This window comes from Schistocerca piceifrons, unplaced genomic scaffold (assembly GCF_021461385.2).
Source record: "Schistocerca piceifrons isolate TAMUIC-IGC-003096 unplaced genomic scaffold, iqSchPice1.1 HiC_scaffold_1747, whole genome shotgun sequence".
NCBI classification, from domain to species: domain Eukaryota; kingdom Metazoa; phylum Arthropoda; class Insecta; order Orthoptera; family Acrididae; genus Schistocerca; species Schistocerca piceifrons.
Genome location: NW_025727620.1, coordinates 1,280,889 through 1,301,268, shown reverse-complemented (window position 1 = coordinate 1,301,268; position 20,380 = coordinate 1,280,889). Strand labels below are relative to the sequence as shown.

Below are 20,380 nucleotides of genomic sequence, written 5' to 3'. Positions count from 1 at the left end.
AGTCGGCATTGTGCCTTTTGTATTTAATTCCGATGCAATTTCTGAGTTTCATCGTCAATAAGAAGGTCAGAGGGATACAGTAAACCTAAAGTGCAGCATCGGAATCCAAAACTAGTGTCACAGGAATGGTTCAAAACATAGACAGTTGGAAGAACCAGTCCTCTTGTACTTAAGTCGGCATTGTGCCTTTTGTATTTAATTCCGATGCAATTTCTGTGTTTCATCGTCAGTAAGAAGGTCCAAGTTATACAGTAAATCTGAAGTGAAGCATCGGAATCTATAACTAGTTTCACAGGAATGGTTCAAAACATAGTCAGTAAGAAGAGTCAGTCTTCTTGTACTTAAGTCGGCATTTTGCCTTTTCTATTTAATTCCGATGCAATTTCTGTGTTTCATCGTCAATAACAAGGTCCAAGGGATACAATGAACCTGGAGTGCAGCAGCGGAATCTATAACTAGTGTCACAGGAATGGTTCAAAACAACGTCAGTAAGAAGAGTCAGTCTACTTGTCCTTAAGTCGGCATTTTGCCTTTTGTATTTAATTCCGATGCAATTGCTGTGCTTCATCGTCAATAAGAATGTCCAACGGATACAGTAAACCTGAACTGAAGCATCGGAATATATAACTAGTTTCACAGGAATTGTTCAATTCATAGTCAGTAAGAAGAGTCAGTCTTCTTGTCCTTAAGTCGGCATTTTGCCTTTTGTATTTAATTCCGATGCAATTGCTGTGTTTCATCGTCAATAAGAATGTCCAACGGATACAGTAAACCTGAACTGAAGCATCGGAATCTATAACTAGTGTCACTGGAGTGGTTCAAAATATAGACAGTAAGAAGAGTCAGTCTTCTTGTACTTAAGTCGGCATTGTGCCCTTTGTATTTAATTCCGATGCAATTTCTGTGATTCATCGTCAATAAGAAGGCCCAAGGGATACAGTAAACCTGAAGTGAAGCATCGGACTCTATAACTAGTGTCACAGAAGTGGTTCAAAACATAGACAGTAGAAGAGTCAGTCTTTGTGTACTTAAGTCGGCATTGCGCCTTTTGTATTTAATTCCGATGCAATTTCTGTGTTTCATCGGCAATGAGGTCAGAGGGATACAGTAAACCTGAAGTGAAGCATCGGTATCTATAACTAGTGTCAAAGGAATGGTTCAAAACATAGACAGTAGGAAGAGTCAGTCTTCTTGTAGTTAAGTAGGCATTGTGCCTTTTGTATTTAATTCCGATGCAATTTCTGTGTTTCATCGTCAATAGGAAAGTCAGAGGGATACAGTAAACCTGAAGTGAAGCATCGGAATCTAAAACTAGTGTCAAAGGAATGGTTCAAAACTTAAACAGTAGGAAGAGCCAGGCTTCTTGTACTTAAGTCGCCATTGTGCCTTTTGTATTTAATTCCGATGCAATTTCTGTGTTTCATCGTCAATAAGAAGGTCACAGGGATACAGTAAACCTGAAGTGAAGCATCAGAATCTGTAACTAGTGTCACAGGAATGGGTCAAAACATAGTCAGTAAGAAGAGACAGTCTTCTTGTACTTAAGTCGGCATTGTGCCTGTTGTAATTAATTCCGATGCAATTTCTGTGTTTCATCGTCAGTAAGATGGTCCAAGGGATACAGTAAACCTGGAGTGAAGCCTCGGAATCTATAACTAGTGTCACAGGGCGGTTCAAAACATAGACAGTAAGATGTGTCAGTATTCTTGTACTTCAGTCGGCATTGTGCTTTTAGTATTTACTTCCGATGCAATTTCTGTGTTTCATCGTCAATAAGAAGGTCCAAGGGATACTGTAAACCTCAAGTGAAGCATCGGAATCTATAACTAGTGTCGCAGGAATGGTTCAAATCATTGTCAATAAGAAGAGTCGGTCTTCATATACTTAAGTCGGCATTGTGCCTTTTGTATTTCATTCCGATGCAATTTCTGTGTTTCATCGTCAATAAGAAAGTACAAGGGATACAGTAAACCTGAAGTGAAACATCGGAATATATAACTAGTGTTCATAGTATGAAGGCTTTTACGACCGGATGACATATCTTCTGGTAAACCTTGCGGGATGTAAGGTCGTGGTCCATGAATCTCTTCAGCTCCTAACGTTTCGTCCAGTGCTTCGCTTGACATCTTCAGAGGGGTGTTTCTCCTCCGGTGAGTCTTGCCGACTGATGGGTCGGACGTCTGAGAGCCACTTATGTATCGTAGAAAGTGGGCGTGACCCTAGTTACACGTGATATGCAGAGATAACCTTTGTCAGAGATAAAACTTAACTATCGATCGTAATCTTGTCGTTGATAAAACTGTCTAGCAATTCTGTAGTGCTACCGTCCAAATATCACTAAGTATCATGGTCTCTTCTTTCCGATTAAAATTATCACTATGTTTATATATTTCAATTGCTTCTCTACAAAGCCGTGGGTAATAGTTCGTCGTCGTAGATAAAATTTTTGTTTCGGAAAACTTCACTTGATGATTTCCTGGCTGAAAAGCGTGTTCTGCTACAGCCGATTTATCTGTTTTTCCTAATCGGCAAAGACTTCTGTGTTCTTTTAACCGTGTATTTACGCTTCTTTTTGTTGTTCCAACATAAACTTTTCCACATGTACACGGAATTTTATATACGCCACTGGCTGATAGAGGAGCGCGTTTATCTTTTACAGACCGAAGAACATGACAAATTTTCTTCGTTGGTCTAAAAACAGGTCTAATATCATGTTTACTTAAAATCTTTCCAATCTGATCCGTTACTTTCTTTATAAAAGGGAGAGAGACTGTATTCTTCAATCGTTTTTCGGACTTGTCCTTAAGCTTTTTGTTGTTTGGGTGCAGAATTCTGCTTACTTCTTTCTTTGAGTAGCCATTTTTCTCAAAAGCGTGCTTCAGATGTTTTAATTCGTCGTCTAGATACTCCGGCGTGCAAATCCGTCTGGCTCTGTCAACGAGACTTGTAATCACACCTCTCTTTTGTTTTGGATGGTGGTTAGAGTTTTTATGTAAGTATCTGTCTGTGTGCGTTATTTTTCTAAAAATCTGTTGTTTCAAGCTTCCATCCGTCTGTCTCATAACTAAAACATCCAAAAACGGCATTTTGTTATCATTTTCCCTCTCCATGGTAAACTGGATTCTTGGATTTATATTATTAAGGTACTCAAAAAATTCGCCTAAGGCTTCTCAACCATGTGGCCAGACCACAAATGTATCGTCTACATACCGATACCAGCGAGATGGTTTCTTATCTGCTTTTTCCAAGGCTGACTGTTCGAATTTCTCCATGTAGAAATTAGCTACTGCAGGACCCAATGGGTTACCCATTGCTACGCCATTAAGTTGTTCGTAAAATTCATTATTCCACTGGAAATGACTGGACGTGAGACAGTGTCTGAAAAGAGCAGTCAGATCTTCTGGAAAAATATCCGTTATAAAATCCATAACTTCATTAACTGGAATCATAGTAAATAAAGATACTACATCGAAACTTACTAAAATATCTTCAGGAGTCAGAATTAAACCTTCAATTTTCTCTATAAAATGATGTGAGTCCTTTATATATGAGTCCGTTTTTCCTAAATATGGTTGTAAGCGAGTTGTTAGATATCTTGCTATTTCGTACGTAGGAGAATTGATAGCACTAACAATCGGTCTCAGAGGAAGGTCCTTCTTATGTACCTTGGGTGGGCCATAGAGTCTAGGACACATAGCTTCAGTCTTCAATAAAGCTCTTTTTTCTTCTTTTTGAATACAAAAAACTTAAGAAAGATCCTACAGCCAGCATACTACGGAAAACAAATAATTTGATAAAATCGGCCACTTCTATTCAAAAAGAAGAAAAAAGAGCTTTATTGAAGACTGAAGCTATGTGTCCTAGACTCTATGGCCTACCCAAGGTACATAAGAAGGACCTTCCTCTGAGACCGATTGTTAGTGCTATCAATTCTCCTACGTACGAAATAGCAAGATATCTAACAACTCGCTTACAACCATATTTAGGAAAAACGGACTCACATATAAAGGACTCACGTCATTTTATAGAGAAAATTGAAGGTTTAATTCTGACTCCTGAAGATATTTTAGTAAGTTTCGATGTAGTATCTTTATTACTATGATTCCAGTTAATGAAGTTATGGATTTAAAACGGATATTTTTCCAGAAGATCTGACTGCTCTTTTCAGACACTGTCTCACTTCCAGTCATTTCCAGTGGAATAATGAATTTTACGAACAACTTAATGGCGTAGCAATGGGTAACCCATTGGGTCCTGCAGTAGCTAATTTCTACATGGAGAAATTCGAACAGTCAGCCTTGGAAAAAGCAGATAAGAAACCATCTCGCTGGTATCGGTATGTAGACGATACATTTGTGGTCTGGCCACATGGCAGAGAAGCCTTAGGCGAATTTTTTGAGTACCTTAATAATATAAATCCAAGAATCCAGTTTACCATGGAGAGAGAAAATGATAACAAAATGCCGTTTTTGGATGTTTTAGTTATGAGACAGACGGATGGAAGCTTGAAACAACAGATTTTTAGAAAAATAACGCACACAGACAGATACTTACATAAAAACTCTAACCACCATCCAAAACAAAAAAGAGGTGTGATTACAAGTCTCGTTGACAGAGCCAGACGGATTTGCACGCCGGAGTATCTAGACGACGAATTAAAACATCTGAAGCACGCTTTTGAGAAAAATGGCTACTCAAAGAAAGAAGTAAGCAGAATTCTGCACCCAAACAACAAAAAGCTTAAGGACAAGTCCGAAAAACGATGGAAGAATACAGTCTCTCTCCCTTTTATAAAGAAAGTAACGGATCAGATTGGAAAGATTTTAAGTAAACATGATATTAGACCTGTTTTTAGACCAACGAAGAAAATTTGTCATGTTCTTCGGTCTGTAAAAGATAAACGCGCTCCTCTATCAGCCAGTGGCGTATATAAAATTCCGTGTACATGTGGAAAAGTTTATGTTGGAACAACAAAAAGAAGCGTAAATACACGGTTAAAAGAACACAGAAGTCTTTGCCGATTAGGAAAAACAGATAAATCGGCTGTAGCAGAACACGCTTTTCAGCCAGGAAATCATCAAGTGAAGTTTTCCGAAACAAAAATTTTATCTACGACGACGAACTATTACCCACGGCTTTGTAGAGAAGCAATTGAAATATATAAACATAGGGATAATTTTAATCGGAAAGAAGAGAACATGAAACTTAGTGATATTTGGACAGTAGCACTACAGAATTGCTAGACAGTTTTATCCGTGGCAAGATTACGATCGATAGTTAAGTTTTATCCCTGACAAAGGTTATCTCTGCATATCACGTGTAACTCTGGTCACGCCCACTTCCTACGATACATAAGTCGCTCTCAGACGTCCAACCCGTCAGTCGGCAAGACTCACCGGAGGGGAAACACCCCTCTGAAGATGTCAAGCGAAGCACTGGACAAAACGTTAGGAGCTGAAGAGTTTCATGGACCACGACCTTACATCCCGCAAGGTTTACCAGAAGATATAACTAGTGTCACAGGAATGGTTCAAAACACAGACAGTAGGAAGAGTCAGTGTTCTTGTACTTAAGTCGGCATTGTGCCTTTTGTTTTTAATTCCGATGCAATTTTAGTGTTTCAACGTCAATAAGAAGGTCCAAGGGATACAGTAAACCTCAAGTTAAGCATCGGAATCTACAACTAGTGTCACAGGATTGGTTCAAAACATAGACAGTAAGAAGAGTCAGTCTTCTTGTACTTAGGTCGGCATTGTGCCTTTTCTATTTAATCCCGATGCAATTTCTGTGTTTCATCATCAATAAGAAGGTCAGAGGGATACAGTAAACCTGAAGTGAAGCATCGGAATCTATAACTAGTGTCACAGGAATGGTTCAAACATAGACAGAAAGAAGAGTCAGTCTTCATGTACTTAAGTCGGCATTGTGCCTTTTGTATTTAATCCCGATGCAATTTCTGTGTTTCATCGTCAATAAGAAGGTCAGAGGGATACAGTAAACCGAAAGTGAAGCATCGGAATCTATAACTAGTGTCACAGGAATGGTTCAAAGCATAGTCAGTAAGAAGAGTCAGTCTTCTTGTCCTTAAGTCGGCATTGTGCCTTTTGCATTTAATTCCGATGCAATTTTGTGTTTCATCGTCAATACGAAAGTACAAGGGATACAGTAAACCTGAAGTGAAGCATCGGAATCTATAACTAGTGTCACAGGAATGGTTCAAAACATAGACAGTAGGAAGAGTCAGTGTTCTTGTACTTAAGTCGGCATTGTGCCTTTTGTATTGAATTCCGATGCAATTTCTGTGTTTCATCGTCAATAAGAAGGTCCAAGGGATACAGGAAAACTGAAGTGAAGCATCTGAATCTACAACTAGTTTCACAGGATTGGTTCAAAACATAGACAGTAAGAAGAGTCAGTCTTCTTGTACTTAAGTCGGCATTGTGCCTTTTCTATTTAATACCGATGCAATTTCTGTATTTCATCGTCAATAAAAAGGTCAGAGGGATACAGTAAACCTGAAGTGAAGCATCGGAATCTATAACTAGTGTCACAGGAATGGTTCAAAACATAGTCAGAGAGAAGAGTCAGTCTTCTTGTACTTAATTGTGCATTGTGGTTTTCGTATTTAATTCCGATGCAATTTCTGTGCTTCACCGTCAATAAGAAGGTCAGAGGGGTACACTAAACCTGAAGTGAAGCATCGGAATCTATAACTAGTGTCACATGAATGGTTCAAACATAGACAGTAAGAAAAGTCAGTCTTCTTGTACTTAAGTCGGCATTGTGCATTTTGTATTTAATTCCGATGCAATTTCTGTATTTGATCGTCTATAAGAAGGTCCAGGGGATACAGTAAACCTGGAGTGAAGCATCGGAATCTATAACTAGAGTCACAGTAATGGTTCAAAATATAGACAGTAAGAAGAGTCAGTCTTCTTGTACTTAAGTCGGCATTGTGCATTTTGTATTTAATTCCGATACAATTTCTGTGATTCATCGTCAATAAGAAGGTCCAAAGGATACAGTAAACCTGAAGTGAAGCATCGGACTCTATAACTAGTGTCACAGAAATGGATCAAAACATAGACAGTAGGAAGAGTCAGTCTTCTTATACTTAAGTCGGCATTGTGCCTTTTGTAATTAATTCCGATGCAATTTCTGTGTTTCATCGTCAATAAGAAGGTCCAAGGGATACAGTAAACCTAAAGTGAAGCATCGGAATCTATAACTAGTGTCACAGGAATGGTTCAAATCATTGTCAGTAGGAAGAGTCGGTCTTCATGTACTTGAGTCGGCATTGTGCCTTTTGTATTTAATTGCGATGCAATTTCTGTGTTTCATCGTCAATTAGAAGGTCCAAGGGATACAGTAAACCTTAAGTGAAGCATCGGAATCTATAACTAGCGTCACAGGAATGGTTCAAATCATAGACAGCAGGAAGAGTCAATTTTCTTGTACTTAAGTCAGCATTGTGCCTTTTGTATTTAATTCCGATGCAATTTCTGTTTTTCATCGTCAATAAGATAGCCCAAGGTAAACAGTAAACCTGAAGTGAAGCATCGGAATCTATAACTAGTGTCACAGGAATGGTTCAAAACATAGTCAGTAAGAAGAGTCAGTCTTCTTGTATTTAAGTCGTCATTGTGCCTTTTGTATTTAATTCCGATGCAATTTATGTGTTTCATCGTCAATTAGAAGGTGCAAGCGATACAGTAAACCGGAAGTGAAGCATCGGAATCAACAAATAGTTTCACACTAATGGTTCAAATCAAATTCAGTAAGAAGAGTCAGTCTTCTTGTCCTTAAGTCGGCATTGTGCCTTTTGTATTTAATTCCGATGCAATTTCTGTGTTTCATCGTCAATAACAATGTCCAAGAGATACTGTAAACCTTAAGTGAAGCATCGGAATCTATAACTAGTGTCACAGGAATGGTTCAAATCATTGTCAATAAGAAGAGTCGTTCTTCATGTACTTATGTCGGCATTGTGCCTTTTGTATTTAATTCCGACGCAATTTCTGTGTTTCATCGTCAATAAGAAGGTCCAAGGGATACAGTAAACCTGAAGTGAAGCATCGGAATCTACAACTAGTGTCACAGGATAGGTTCAAAACATAGACAGTAAGAAGAGTCAGTCTTCTTGAACTTAAGTTGTTATTATGCCTTTTCTATTTAATACCGATGCAATTTCTGTGATTCGTCGTCAATAAGAAGGTCAGAGGGATACAGTGAACCTGAAGTGAAGCATCGGAAAATATAACTAGTGTCACAGGAATGGTTCAAAGCATAGTCAGGAAGAAGAGTCAATCTTCTTGTACTTAATTCGGCATTGTGCCTTTCGTATTGAATTCCGATGCAATTTCTGTGATTCACCGCCAATAACAATGTCAGAGGGATACAGTAAACCTGAAGTGAAGCATCGGAATCTATAACTAGTGTCACAGGAATGCTTCAAATCATAGTCAGTAGAAAGAGTCGGTCTTCATGTACTTAAATCGGCATTGTGGCTTTTGTATTTAATTCCGATGCAATTTCTGTGTTTCATCGTCAATAAGATGGTCCAAGCGATACAGTAAACCGGAAGTAAAGCATCGGAATCTATAACTAGTGTCACACTAATGGTTCAAAACAAAGTCAGTAAGAAGAGTTAGTCTTCTTATCCTTAAGTCGGCATTGTGCCTTTTATATTTAATTCCGATGCAATTTCTGTGTTTCATCGTCAATAAGAATGTCCAAGGGATACAGTATACCTGAAGTGAAGCATCGGAATCTATAACTAGTGTCACAGGAATGGTTCAAATCATTGTCAATAAGAAGAGTCGGTCTTCATGTACTTAAGTCGGCATTGTGCCTCTTGTATTTAATTCCGATGCAATTTCTGTGTTTCATCGTCAATAAGAAGGTCCAAGCGATACAGTAAACCGGAAGTGAAGCATCGGAATCAACAAATAGTTTCACACTAATGGTTCAAATCAAATTCAGTAAGAAGAGTCAGTCTTCTTGTCCTTAAGTCGGCATTGTGCCTTTTGTATTTATTCCGATGCAATTTCTGTGTTTCATCGTCAATAACAATGTCCAAGAGATACTGTAAACCTTAAGTGAAGCATCGGAATCTATAACTAGTGTCACAGGAATGGTTCAAATCATTGTCAATAAGAAGAGTCGTTCTTCATGTACTTATGTCGGCATTGTGCCTTTTGTATTTAATTCCGACGCAATTTCTGTGTTTCATCGTCAATAAGAAGGTCCAAGGGATACAGTAAACCTGAAGTGAAGCATCGGAATCTACAACTAGTGTCACAGGATAGGTTCAAAACATAGAGAGTAAGAAGAGTCAGTCTTCTTGAACTTAAGTTGTTATTATGCCTTTTCTATTTAACCCTGCTGTTCTGTTCACTTTTACTTGACATATATACTGTTCGGGTCAATATGACCCGACATATCAAAATGCTTTAGAAACATAAATTTTGGTACAGTTTTAGCTATCGACATTGTTGTTCTATTCCAGTACCTTGTTAGTAATAATAATAATAATAATAATAATAATAATAATGGTAATAATAATAATAATAACAATGCATACAACTTTATTGAGGGATATTTTTCATTTAAATATGCACATAAATTTGAAACAACAGACAGTTTCCATTACAGGCATTCAACTTAGAAAGCACTACAGTTTTTCCATACTTCTATTCTTATTGTTGACAGTTTAGACGTAAGTATTGACATTTTCTAACAACAGACAGTTGTCATTACAGATATTCATCTTAGAGCACACTACAGTACAGAACACACTACAGTTTTTTTATTACATTCCAACATAGAAAGCACTACAACTTTAGAATCCTCTCTTCTTACTGATTGTAGTTTAGGCACAAGTATTCACATAAATTTGAAACAACAGAATTTTCAATACAATCATCTTATAAAATACTACAGTTCTTTTCTTACTGCTTGCACTGTGGACACAAGTAGGTTACATGTTTCTTGCAAATATGTTTACTACATTTTCCACACACCATGTTTGTTTTATTGTCATTACTTGATGGACAGAACTTACAGCGTGCACGTTTTGTAGATTTTCTTGTTGTTACCGATTCTGACACACCACCCACATCATTCGGGTTTTGGATGCTTGTGACCATTCTCAAAGAATCTTCTGTTCTTGGGAAATGCGTTCTTGATGCAATATGTTCTTTTATCAGTGACTTTCCAAGTTCCTCCAAGAATATTCTCCTTCTAGTCAATTTGCTTGCATTCCAATTAGGGTCAACCGAAATCCACAAAACGTATGCATTATAAGCAGAAACATCAAGAATATTGTAGAAAACTATCATTGGCCACCTATTACTTTTTCGTTTGCATGTATATGTACCTAATAACTGATCAAGCGTGTCTACAGCACCTTTGGTTGAATTATAGTCCAAAATCATTTTTGGCTTCTTATCAGCCCTGTCACTGATTTCCGCATCATGGTGGAGAGTGCTCATAAGTACAACATTCTTGTGTCTCTTAGGAATATAATTAACCACAGTAGTGTCATTTGTGAAGTAAAATGAAGAGCTGTGTACCTCCTTGTTGGTCATTTTGTGTGGAAGCTCCGGCTTATTTTTCCGTATAGTTCCCAACATAGTCAATTTCCTTTTCAGAAGCAGCTGCCCCAAATTGTACGACGTAAAAAAGTTGTCACACGTGATATTCTGACCACGTAACTCAGAAGTGAGATCAGATACCACCCTCATTCCCTGATTTCTTTCTGGTGCCGCTCCACTCACCTTTCCTGTATAAATTTGGGCTTTCAGTACGTATGAAGTTTTGCTGTCACACATGGTCCATATTTTGATCCCATATTTTGCCGGTTTACTTGGGATATACTGCTTGAATGGACAGCGACCTCTAAATGCTACTAACTGCTCGTCAACAGTAACATTTTCTCCTGGATTATACAGTTTAGGAAGGACCTCTACCCACTTCTCCCAAATACTACGAATTGCGGCAAGTTTGTCAGTACGTCGTCTTTCCTCTCTAGTAGATTTCTTGTCAAATCGCAGGACACGTGATATCTTACAGAATGTTTCATGAGACATGGTTGCTCGAAATATGTTTCGCCCAGTATCTTTATCCCACAAACTTTTTGTAGACTCCCCATGAGATCGATATACACCCGCTAGGAGTAAGAGTCCTAAGTATGCATGGAAAACAGAACCATCAATATCTGTCCACTGTTCACCATAAACTCGCTGCCCTTCAATATTTGTCATCTCTATTATTTCATTTTGAAGCGCTGTGTGAAATACTGCTTCAAATGAACATTTTACATCAGATATTCTGCTGACTGCATACCTGGTAACTCCTGGGGTACTCTTGATGATGTTCGAAGCTGGTAGGCGACCATGTTGTGCTGGTGGATGCAACTGCCATTCTATATTCCCATTTTTAGAAAGAAAAGTCTCTACACTATTTTGTATGGGCTGTGGACTGTCGTAACTGTCATCGGAACACTCGCTTTCAGATGCATTGCTGATGTGATCTTCAAACTCAGAAAGTGATCCTTCATCTGGTGAGGCATTTACTATTTCTTCCAACTCACGATCATTCAATGGTCTCATCGCCATGGTGTCACAAGTCAAACTGGGCAGAAACAAAGCATTCCAATTATTGAGAACTGCCAATTATTATTTCCTGGGGAAAGCAACAAACAAGCCCATTGTTGTGAACGCATGGAGCTTTAGGTGATTGTTGAGAGTAAGTTGGAATGATGCAGTCACTATTCCCACACAACACAACAAAAATAATTTTCGCCATTTCCAGATTTTAGAAATAAATACGAGTTACACTAAACATATTTGTGTCGGGTCATTATGACCCGAACATTACATATGCAACTATTACAGTTGAAGCCCAAACTTCTTAAACTTTTTTAAAACCTTTTAAAACACATGCTGCTCATCCATTTTCAGACAAAGTCACAAAGTTTCATAAATATATATTGGTATTTACATAATGTAAAATAACGTTCATATTCGTTTCGGGTCATATAGACCCGAACAGAACAGCAGGGTTAATACCGATGCAATTTCAGTGATTCGTCGTCAATAAGAAGGTCAGAGGGATACAGTGAACCTGAAGTGAAGCATCGGAAAATATAACTAGTGTCACAGGAATGGTTCAAAGCATAGTCAGGAAGAAGAGTCAATCTTCTTGTACTTAATTCGGCATTGTGCCTTTCGTATTGAATTCCGATGCAATTTCTGTGATTCATCGCCAATAACAATGTCAGAGGGATACAGTAAACCTGAAGTGAAGCATCGGAATATATAACTAGTGTCACAGGAATGGTTCAAATCATAGTCAGTAGGAAGAGTCGGTCTTCATGTACTTAAGTCGGCATTGTGGCTTTTGTATTTAATTCCGATGCAATTTCTGTGTTTCATCGTCAATAAGAAGGTCCAAGCGATACAGTAAACCGGAAGTAAAGCATCGGAATCTATAACTAGTGTCACACTAATGGTTCAAAACAAAGTCAGTAAGAAGAGTTAGTCTTCTTATCCTTAAGTCGGCATTGTGCCTTTTATATTTAATTCCGATGCAATTTCTGTGTTTCATCGTCAATAAGAATGTCCAAGGGATATAGTATACCTGAAGTGAAGCATCGGAATCTATAACTAGTGTCACAGGAATGGTTCAAATCATTGTCAATAAGAAGAGTCGGTCTTCATCTACTTAAGTCGGCATTGTGCCTTTTGTATTTAATTCCGATGCAATTTCTGTGTTTCATCGTCAATAAGAAGGTCCAAGCGATACAGTAAACCGGAAGTGAAGCATCGGAATCTATAACTAGTGTCACACTAATGGGTCAAAACAAAGTCAGTAAGAAGAGTCAGTCTTCTTATCCTTAAATCGGCATTGTGCCTTTTATATTTAATTCCGATGCAATTTGTGTGTTTCATCGTCAATAAGAAGGTTAGAGGGATACAGTAAACCCGAAGTGAAGTATCGGAATCTATAACTAGTGTCACAGAAATGATTCAAAGCATAGTCAGTAAGAAGAGTAAGTCATCTTGAACTTAATTCGGAATTGGGCCTGTCGTATTTAATTCCGATGCAATTTCTGTGTTTCATCGTCAATAAGAAGGTCAGAGGGATACAGTAAACCTGAAGTGAAGCATCGGAATCTAAAAGTAGTGTCACAGGAATGGTTCAAAACATAGACAGTAGGAAGAGTCAGCCTTCTTGTACTTAAGTCGCCATTGCGCCTTTTGTATTTAATTCCGATGCAATTTCTGTGTTACTTCGTCAATAAGAAGGTCACAGGGATACAGTGAACCTGATGTGAAGCTTCGAAATCCATAACTAGTGTCACAGGAATGGTTCAAAGCATAGTCAGTAAGAAGAGACAGTCTTCTAGTACTTAAGTCGGCATTGTGCCTTTTGTATTTGATTCCGATGCAATTTCTGTGTTTCATCGTCAATAAGATGGTCCAAGGGATACAGTAAACCTGGAGTGAAGCATCGGAATCTATAACTAGTGTCACAGGGACGGTTCAAAACATAGACAGTAAGATGAGTCAGTATTCTTGTACTTAAGTCGGCATTGTGCTTTTTGTATTTATTTCCGATGCAATTTCTGTGTTTCATCGTCAATAAGAAGGTCCAAGGGATACTGTAAACCTCCAGTGAAACATCGGAATCTATAACTAGTGTCACAGGAATGGTTCAAATCATTGTCAATAAAAATAGTCGGTCTTCATGTACTTAAGTCGGCATTGTGCCTTTTGTATTTAATTCCGATGCAATTTCTGTGTTTCATCGTCAATAAGAAAGTACAAGGGAAACAGTAAACCTGAAGTGAGCATCGGAATCTATAACTAGTGTCACAGGAATGGTTCAAAACATAGACAGTAAGAAGAGTCAGTGTTCTTGTTCTTAAGTCGGCATTGTGCCTTTTGTATTTAATTCCGATGCAGTTTCAGTGTTTCATCGTCAATAAGAAGGTCCAAGGGATACAGTAAACCTGAAGTGAAGCATCTGAATCTACAACTAGTGTCACTGGATTGGTTCAAGGCATAGACAATAAGAAGAGTCAGTCTTCTTGTACTTCAGTCGGCATTGTGCCTTTTCTATTTAATACTGATGCAATTTCTGTGTTTCATCGTCAATAAGAAGGTCAGAGGGATACAGTAAACCTGAAGTGAAGCATCGGAATCTCTAACTAGTGTCACAGGAATGGTTAAAAACATAGTCAGAAAGAAGAGTCAGTCTTCTTGTACTTAATTGGGCATTGTGCCTTTCGTATTTAATTCCGATGCAATTTCTGCGCTTCACCGTCAATAAGAAGGTCACAGGGATACAGTAAACCTGAAGTGAAGCATTGGAATCTATAACTAGTGTCACAGGAATGGTTCAAACATAGACAGTAAGAAGAGTCAGTCTTCTTGTCCTTAAGTCGGCATTGTGCCTATTGTATTTAATTCCGATGCAATTTCTGTGTTTCATCGTCAATAAGAAGGTCCAAGGGATACAGTAAACCGGACGTGAAGCATCGGAATCTATAACTAGTGTCACAGGAATGGTTTAAAACATAGTCAGTAAGAAGAGTCAGTCTTCTTGCACTTAAGTCGGCATTGTGCCTTTTGAATTTAATTCCGATGCATTTTCTGTGTTGCATCGTCAATGAGAAGGTCCAAGGGATACAGTAAACCTGAAGCGATGCATCGGAAACTATAACTAGTGTCACAGGAATGGTTCAAACATAGACAGTAAGAAAAGTCAGTCTTCTTGTCCTTAAGTCGGCATTGTGCATTTTGTATTTAATTCCGATGCAATTTCTGTGTTTGATCGTCTATAAGAAGGTCCAGGGGATACAGTAAACCTGGAGTGAAGCATCGGAATCTATAACTAGAGTCACAGTAATGGTTCAAAATATAGACAGTAAGAAGAGTCAGTCTTCTTGTACTTAAGTCGGCATTGTGCATTTTGTATTTAATTCCGATGCAATTTCTGTGATTCAAAGTCAATAAGAAGGTCCAAGGGATACAGTAAACCCGAAGTGTAGCATCGGACTCTATAACTAGTGTCACAGAAATGGATCAAAACATAGACAGTAGTTAGAGTCAGTCTTCTTATACTTAAGTCGGCATTGTGCCTTTTGTATTTAATTCCGATGCAATTTCTGTGTTTCATCGTCAATAAGAAGGTCCAAGGGATACAGTAAACCTAAAGTGAAGCATCGGAATCTATAACTAGTGTCACAGGAGTGGTTCAAATCATAGTCAGTAGGAAGAGTCGGTCTTCATGTACTTGAGTCGGCATTGTGCTTTTTGTATTTAATTGCGATGCAATTTCTGTGTTTCATCGTCAATTAGAAGGTCCAAGGGATACAGTAAACCTTAAGTGAAGCATCGGAATCTATAACTAGTGTCACAGGAATGGTACGAATCATAGACAGTAAGAAGAGTCAGTCTTCTTGTACTTAAGTCGGCATTGTGCATTTTGTATTTAATTCCGATGCAATTTCTGTGATTCAAAGTCAATAAGAAGGTCCAAGGGATACAGTAAACCCGAAGTGTAGCATCGGACTCTATAACTAGTGTCACAGAAATGGATCAAAACATAGACAGTAGTTAGAGTCAGTCTTCTTATACTTAAGTCGGCATTGTGCCTTTTGTATTTAATTCCGATGCAATTTCTGTGTTTCATCGTCAATAAGAAGGTCCAAGGGATACAGTAAACCTAAAGTGAAGCATCGGAATCTATAACTAGTGTCACAGGAAAGGTTCAAATCATAGTCAGTAGGAAGAGTCGGTCTTCATGTACTTGAGTCGGCATTGTGCCTTTTGTATTTAATTCCGATGCAATTTCTGTGTTTCATCGTCTATAAGAATGTCCAAGAGATAATGTAAACCTTAAGTGAAGCATCGGAATCTATAACTAGTGTCACAGGAATGGTTCAAATCATTGTCAATAAGCAGAGTCGGTCTTCATGTACTTATGTCGGCATTGTGCCTTTTGTATTTAATTCCGACGCAATTTCTGTGTTTCATCGTCAATAAGAAGGTCCAAGGGATACAGTAAACCTGAAGTGAAGCATCGGAATCTACAACTAGTGTCACAGCATAGGTTCAAAACATAGACATTAAGAAGAGTCAGTCTTCTTGAACTTAAGTTGTTATTATGCCTTTTCTATTTAATACCGATGCAATTTCTGTGATTCGTCGTCAATAAGAAGGTCAGAGGGATACAGTGAACCTGAAGTGAAGCATCGGAATCTATAACAAGTGTCACAGGAATGGTTCAAAACATAGTCAGGAAGAAGAGTCAATCTTCTTGTACTTAATTCGGCATTGTGCCTTTCGTATTGAATTCCGATGCAATTTCTGTGATTCATCGCCAATAACAATGCCAGAGGGATACAGTAAACCTGAAGTGAAGCATCAGAATCTATAACTAGTGTCACAGGAATGGTTCAAATCATTGTCAATAAGAAGAGTCGGTCTTCATGTACTTAAGTCGGCATTGTGCCTTTTGTATTTAATTCCGATGCAATATCTGTGTTTCATCGTCAATAAGAAGGTCAAAGCGAAACAGTAAACCGGAAGTGAAGCATCGGAATCTATAACTACTGTCACACTAATGGGTCAAAACAAAGTCAGTAAGAAGAGTCAGTCTTCTTATCCTAAAATCGGCATTGTGCCTTTTATATTTAATTCCGATGCAATTTGTGTGTTTCATCGTCAATAAGAAGGTTAGAGGGATACAGTAAACCCGAAGTGAAGTATCGGAATCTATAACTAGTGTCACAGAAATGATTCAAAGCATAGTCAGTAAGAAGAGTCAGTCTTCTTGTACTTAATTGGGCATTGTGGTTTTCGTATTTAATTCCGATGCAATTTCTGTGCTTCACCGTCAATAAGAAGGTCAGAGGGATACAGTAAACCTGAAATGAAGCATCGGAGTCTATAACTAGTGTCACAGGAATGGTTCAAACATAGACAGTAAGAAAAATCAGTCTTCTTGTCCTTAAGTCGGCATTGTGCATTTTGTATTTAATTCCGATGCAATTTCTGTGTTTGATCGTCTATAAGAAGGTCCAGGGGATACAGTAAACCTGGAGTGAAACATCGGAATCTATAACTAGAGTCACAGTAATGGTTCAAAGTATAGACAGTAAGAAGAGTCAGTCTTCTTGTACTTAAGTCGGCATTGTGCATTTTGTATTTAATTCCGATGCAATTTCTGTGATTCATCGTCAATAAGAAGGTCCAAGGGATACAGTAAACCTGAAGTGAAGCATCGGACTCTATAACTAGTGTCACAGAAATGGATCAAAACATAGACAGTAGGAAGAGTCAGTCTTCTTATACTTAAGTCGGCATTGTGCCTTTTGTATTTAATTCCGATGCAATTTCTGTGTTTCATCATCAATAATAAGGTCCAAGGGATACAGTAAACCTAAAGTGAAGCATCGGAATCTATAACTAGTGTCACAGGAATGGTTCAAATCATAGTCAGTAGGAAGAGTCGGTCTTCATGTACTTGAGTCGGCATTGTGCCTTTTGTATTTAATTGCGATGCAATTTCTGTGTTTCATCGTCAATTAGAAGGTCCAAGGGAGACAGTAAACCTTAGGTGAAGCATCGGAATCTATAACTAGTGTCACAGGAATGGTTCAAATCATAGACAGCAGGAAGAGTCAATTTTCTTGTACTTAAGTCAGCATTGTGCCTTTTGTATTTAATTCCGATGCAATTTCTCTGTTTCATCGTCAATAAGATAGTCCAAGGTATACAGTAAACCTGAAGTGAAGCATCGGAATATATAACTAGTGTCACAGGAATGGTTCAAAACATAGTCAGTAAGAAGAGTCAGTCTTCTTGTACTTATGTCGTCATTGTGCCTTTTGTATTTAATTCCGATGCAATTTCTGTGTTTCATCGTCAATTAGAAGGTGCAAGAGATACAGTAAACCGGAAGTGAAGCATCGGAATCAACAAATAGTTTCACACTAATGGTTCAAATCAAATTCAGTAAGAAGAGTCAGTCTTCTTGTCCTTAAGTCGGCATTGTGCCTTTTGTATTTAATTCCGATGCAATTTCTGTGTTTCATCGTCTATAAGAATGTCCAAGAGATAATGTAAACCTTAAGTGAATCATCGGAATCTATAACTAGTGTCACAGGAATGGTTCAAATCATTGTCAATAAGCAGAGTCGGTCTTCATGTACTTATGTCGGCATTGTGCCTTTTGTATTTAATTCCGACGCAATTTCTGTGTTTCATCGTCAATAAGAAGGTCCAAGGGATACAGTAAACCTGAAGTGAAGCATCGGAATCTACAACTAGTGTCACAGCATAGGTTCAAAACATAGACATTAAGAAGAGTCAGTCTTCTTGAACTTAAGTTCTTATTATGCCTTTTCTATTTAATACCGATGCAATTTCTGTGATTCGTCGTCAATAAGAAGGTCAGAGGGATACAGTGAACCTGAAGTGAAGCATCGGAATCTATAACTAGTGTCACAGGAATGGTTCAAATCATAGTCAGTAAGAAGAGTCGGTCTTCATGTACTTAAATCGGCATTGTGCCTTTTGTAATTAATTCCGATACAATTTCTGTGTTTCATCGTCAATAAGAAGGTCCAAGCGATACAGTAAACCGGAAGTAAAGCATCGGAATCTATAACTAGTGTCACACTAATGGTTCAAAACAAAGTCAGTAAGAAGAGTTAGTCTTCTTATCCTTAAGTCGGCATTGTGCCTTTTATATTTAATTCCGATGCAATTTCTGTGTTTCATCGTCAATAAGAATGTCCAAGGGATACAGTATACCTGAAGTGAAGCATCGGAATCTATAAGTAGTGTCACAGGAATGGTTCAAACCATTGTCAATAAGAAGAGTCGGTCTTCATGTACTTAAGTCGGCATTGTGCCTTTTGTATTTAATTCCGATGCAATATCTGTGTTTCATCGTCAATATGAAGGTCCAAGCGAAACAGTAAACCGGAAGTGAAGCATCGGAATCTATAACTAGTGTCACACTAATGGGTCAAAACAAAGTCAGTAAGAAGAGTCAGTCTTCTTATCCTTAAATCGGCATTGTGCCTTTTATATTTAATTCCGATGCAATTTGTGTGTTTCATCGTCAATAAGAAGGTTAGAGGGATACAGTAAACCCGAAGTGAAGTATCGGAATCTATAACTAGTGTCACAGAAATGATTCAAAGCATAGTCAGTAAGAAGAGTCAGTCTTCTTGTACTTAATTGGGCATTGTGGTTTTCGTATTTAATTCCGATGCAATTTCTGTGCTTCACCGTCAATAAGAAGGTCAGAGGGATACAGTAAACCTGAAGTGAAGCATCGGAATCTATAACTAGTGTCACAGGAATGGTTCAAACATAGACAGTAAGAAAAGTCAGTCTTCTTGTCCTTAAGTCGGCATTGTGCATTTTGTATTTAATTCCGATGCAATTTCTGTGTTTGATCGTCTATAAGAAGGTCCAGGGGATACAGTAAACCTGGAGTGAAACATCGGAATCTATAACTAGAGTCACAGTAATGGTTCAAAGTATAGACAGTAAGAAGAGTCAGTCTTCTTGTACTTAAGTCGGCATTGTGCATTTTGTATTTAATTCGGATGCAATTTCTGTGATTCATCGTCAATAAGAAGGTCCAAGGGATACAGTAAACCTGAAGTGAAGCATCGGAATCTATAACTAGTGTCACAGGAATGGTTCAAATCATAGTCAGTAGGAAGAGTCGGTCTTCATGTACTTGAGTCGGCATTGTGCCTTTTGTATTTAATTGCGATGCAATTTCTGTGTTTCATCGTCAATTAGAAGGTCCAAGGGAGACAGTAAACCTTAAGTGAAGCATCGGAATCTATAACTAGTGTCACAGGAATGGTTCAAATCATAGACAGCAGGAAGAGTCAATTTTCTTGTACTTAAGTCAGCATTGTGCCTTTTGTATTTAATTCCGATGCAATTTCTCTGTTTCATCGTCAATAAGATAGTCCAAGGTATACAGTAAACCTGAAGTGAAGCATCGGAATCTGTAACTAGTGTCACAGGAATGGTTCAAAACATAGTCAGTAAGAAGAGTCAGTCTTCTTGTACTTAAGTCGTCATTGTGCCTATTGTATTTAATTCCGATGCGATTTCTGTGTTTCATCGTCAATTAGAAGGTGCAAGCGATACAGTAAACCGGAAGTGAAGCATCGGAATCAACAAATAGTTTCACACTAATGGTTCAAATCAAATTCAGTAAGAAGAGTCAGTCTTCTTGTCCTTATGTCGGCATTGTGCCTTTTGTTTTTAATTCCGATGCAATTTCTGTGTTTCATCGTCAATAAGAATGTCCAAGGGATACTGTAAACCTT

General features: G+C 38.1%; 1 protein-coding gene across 1 annotated transcript in view; it reads right to left on the bottom strand.

Moving 5' to 3' along the window:
• LOC124737634 (piggyBac transposable element-derived protein 4-like) overlaps positions 1-11,612 on the bottom strand; it is a 74,539-nt gene extending 62,927 nt beyond the window's left edge. The window contains exons 1-2 of the mRNA XM_047248593.1: positions 9,955-11,612; positions 9,404-9,511 (exon numbers count right to left, since the gene is read on the bottom strand). Coding sequence (XP_047104549.1) covers positions 9,404-9,511; positions 9,955-11,612 — 1,766 coding nt within the window. The remainder of the gene's footprint in view (positions 1-9,403; positions 9,512-9,954) is intronic.
• Between the last annotated feature and the right edge of the window lie 8,768 nt (positions 11,613-20,380).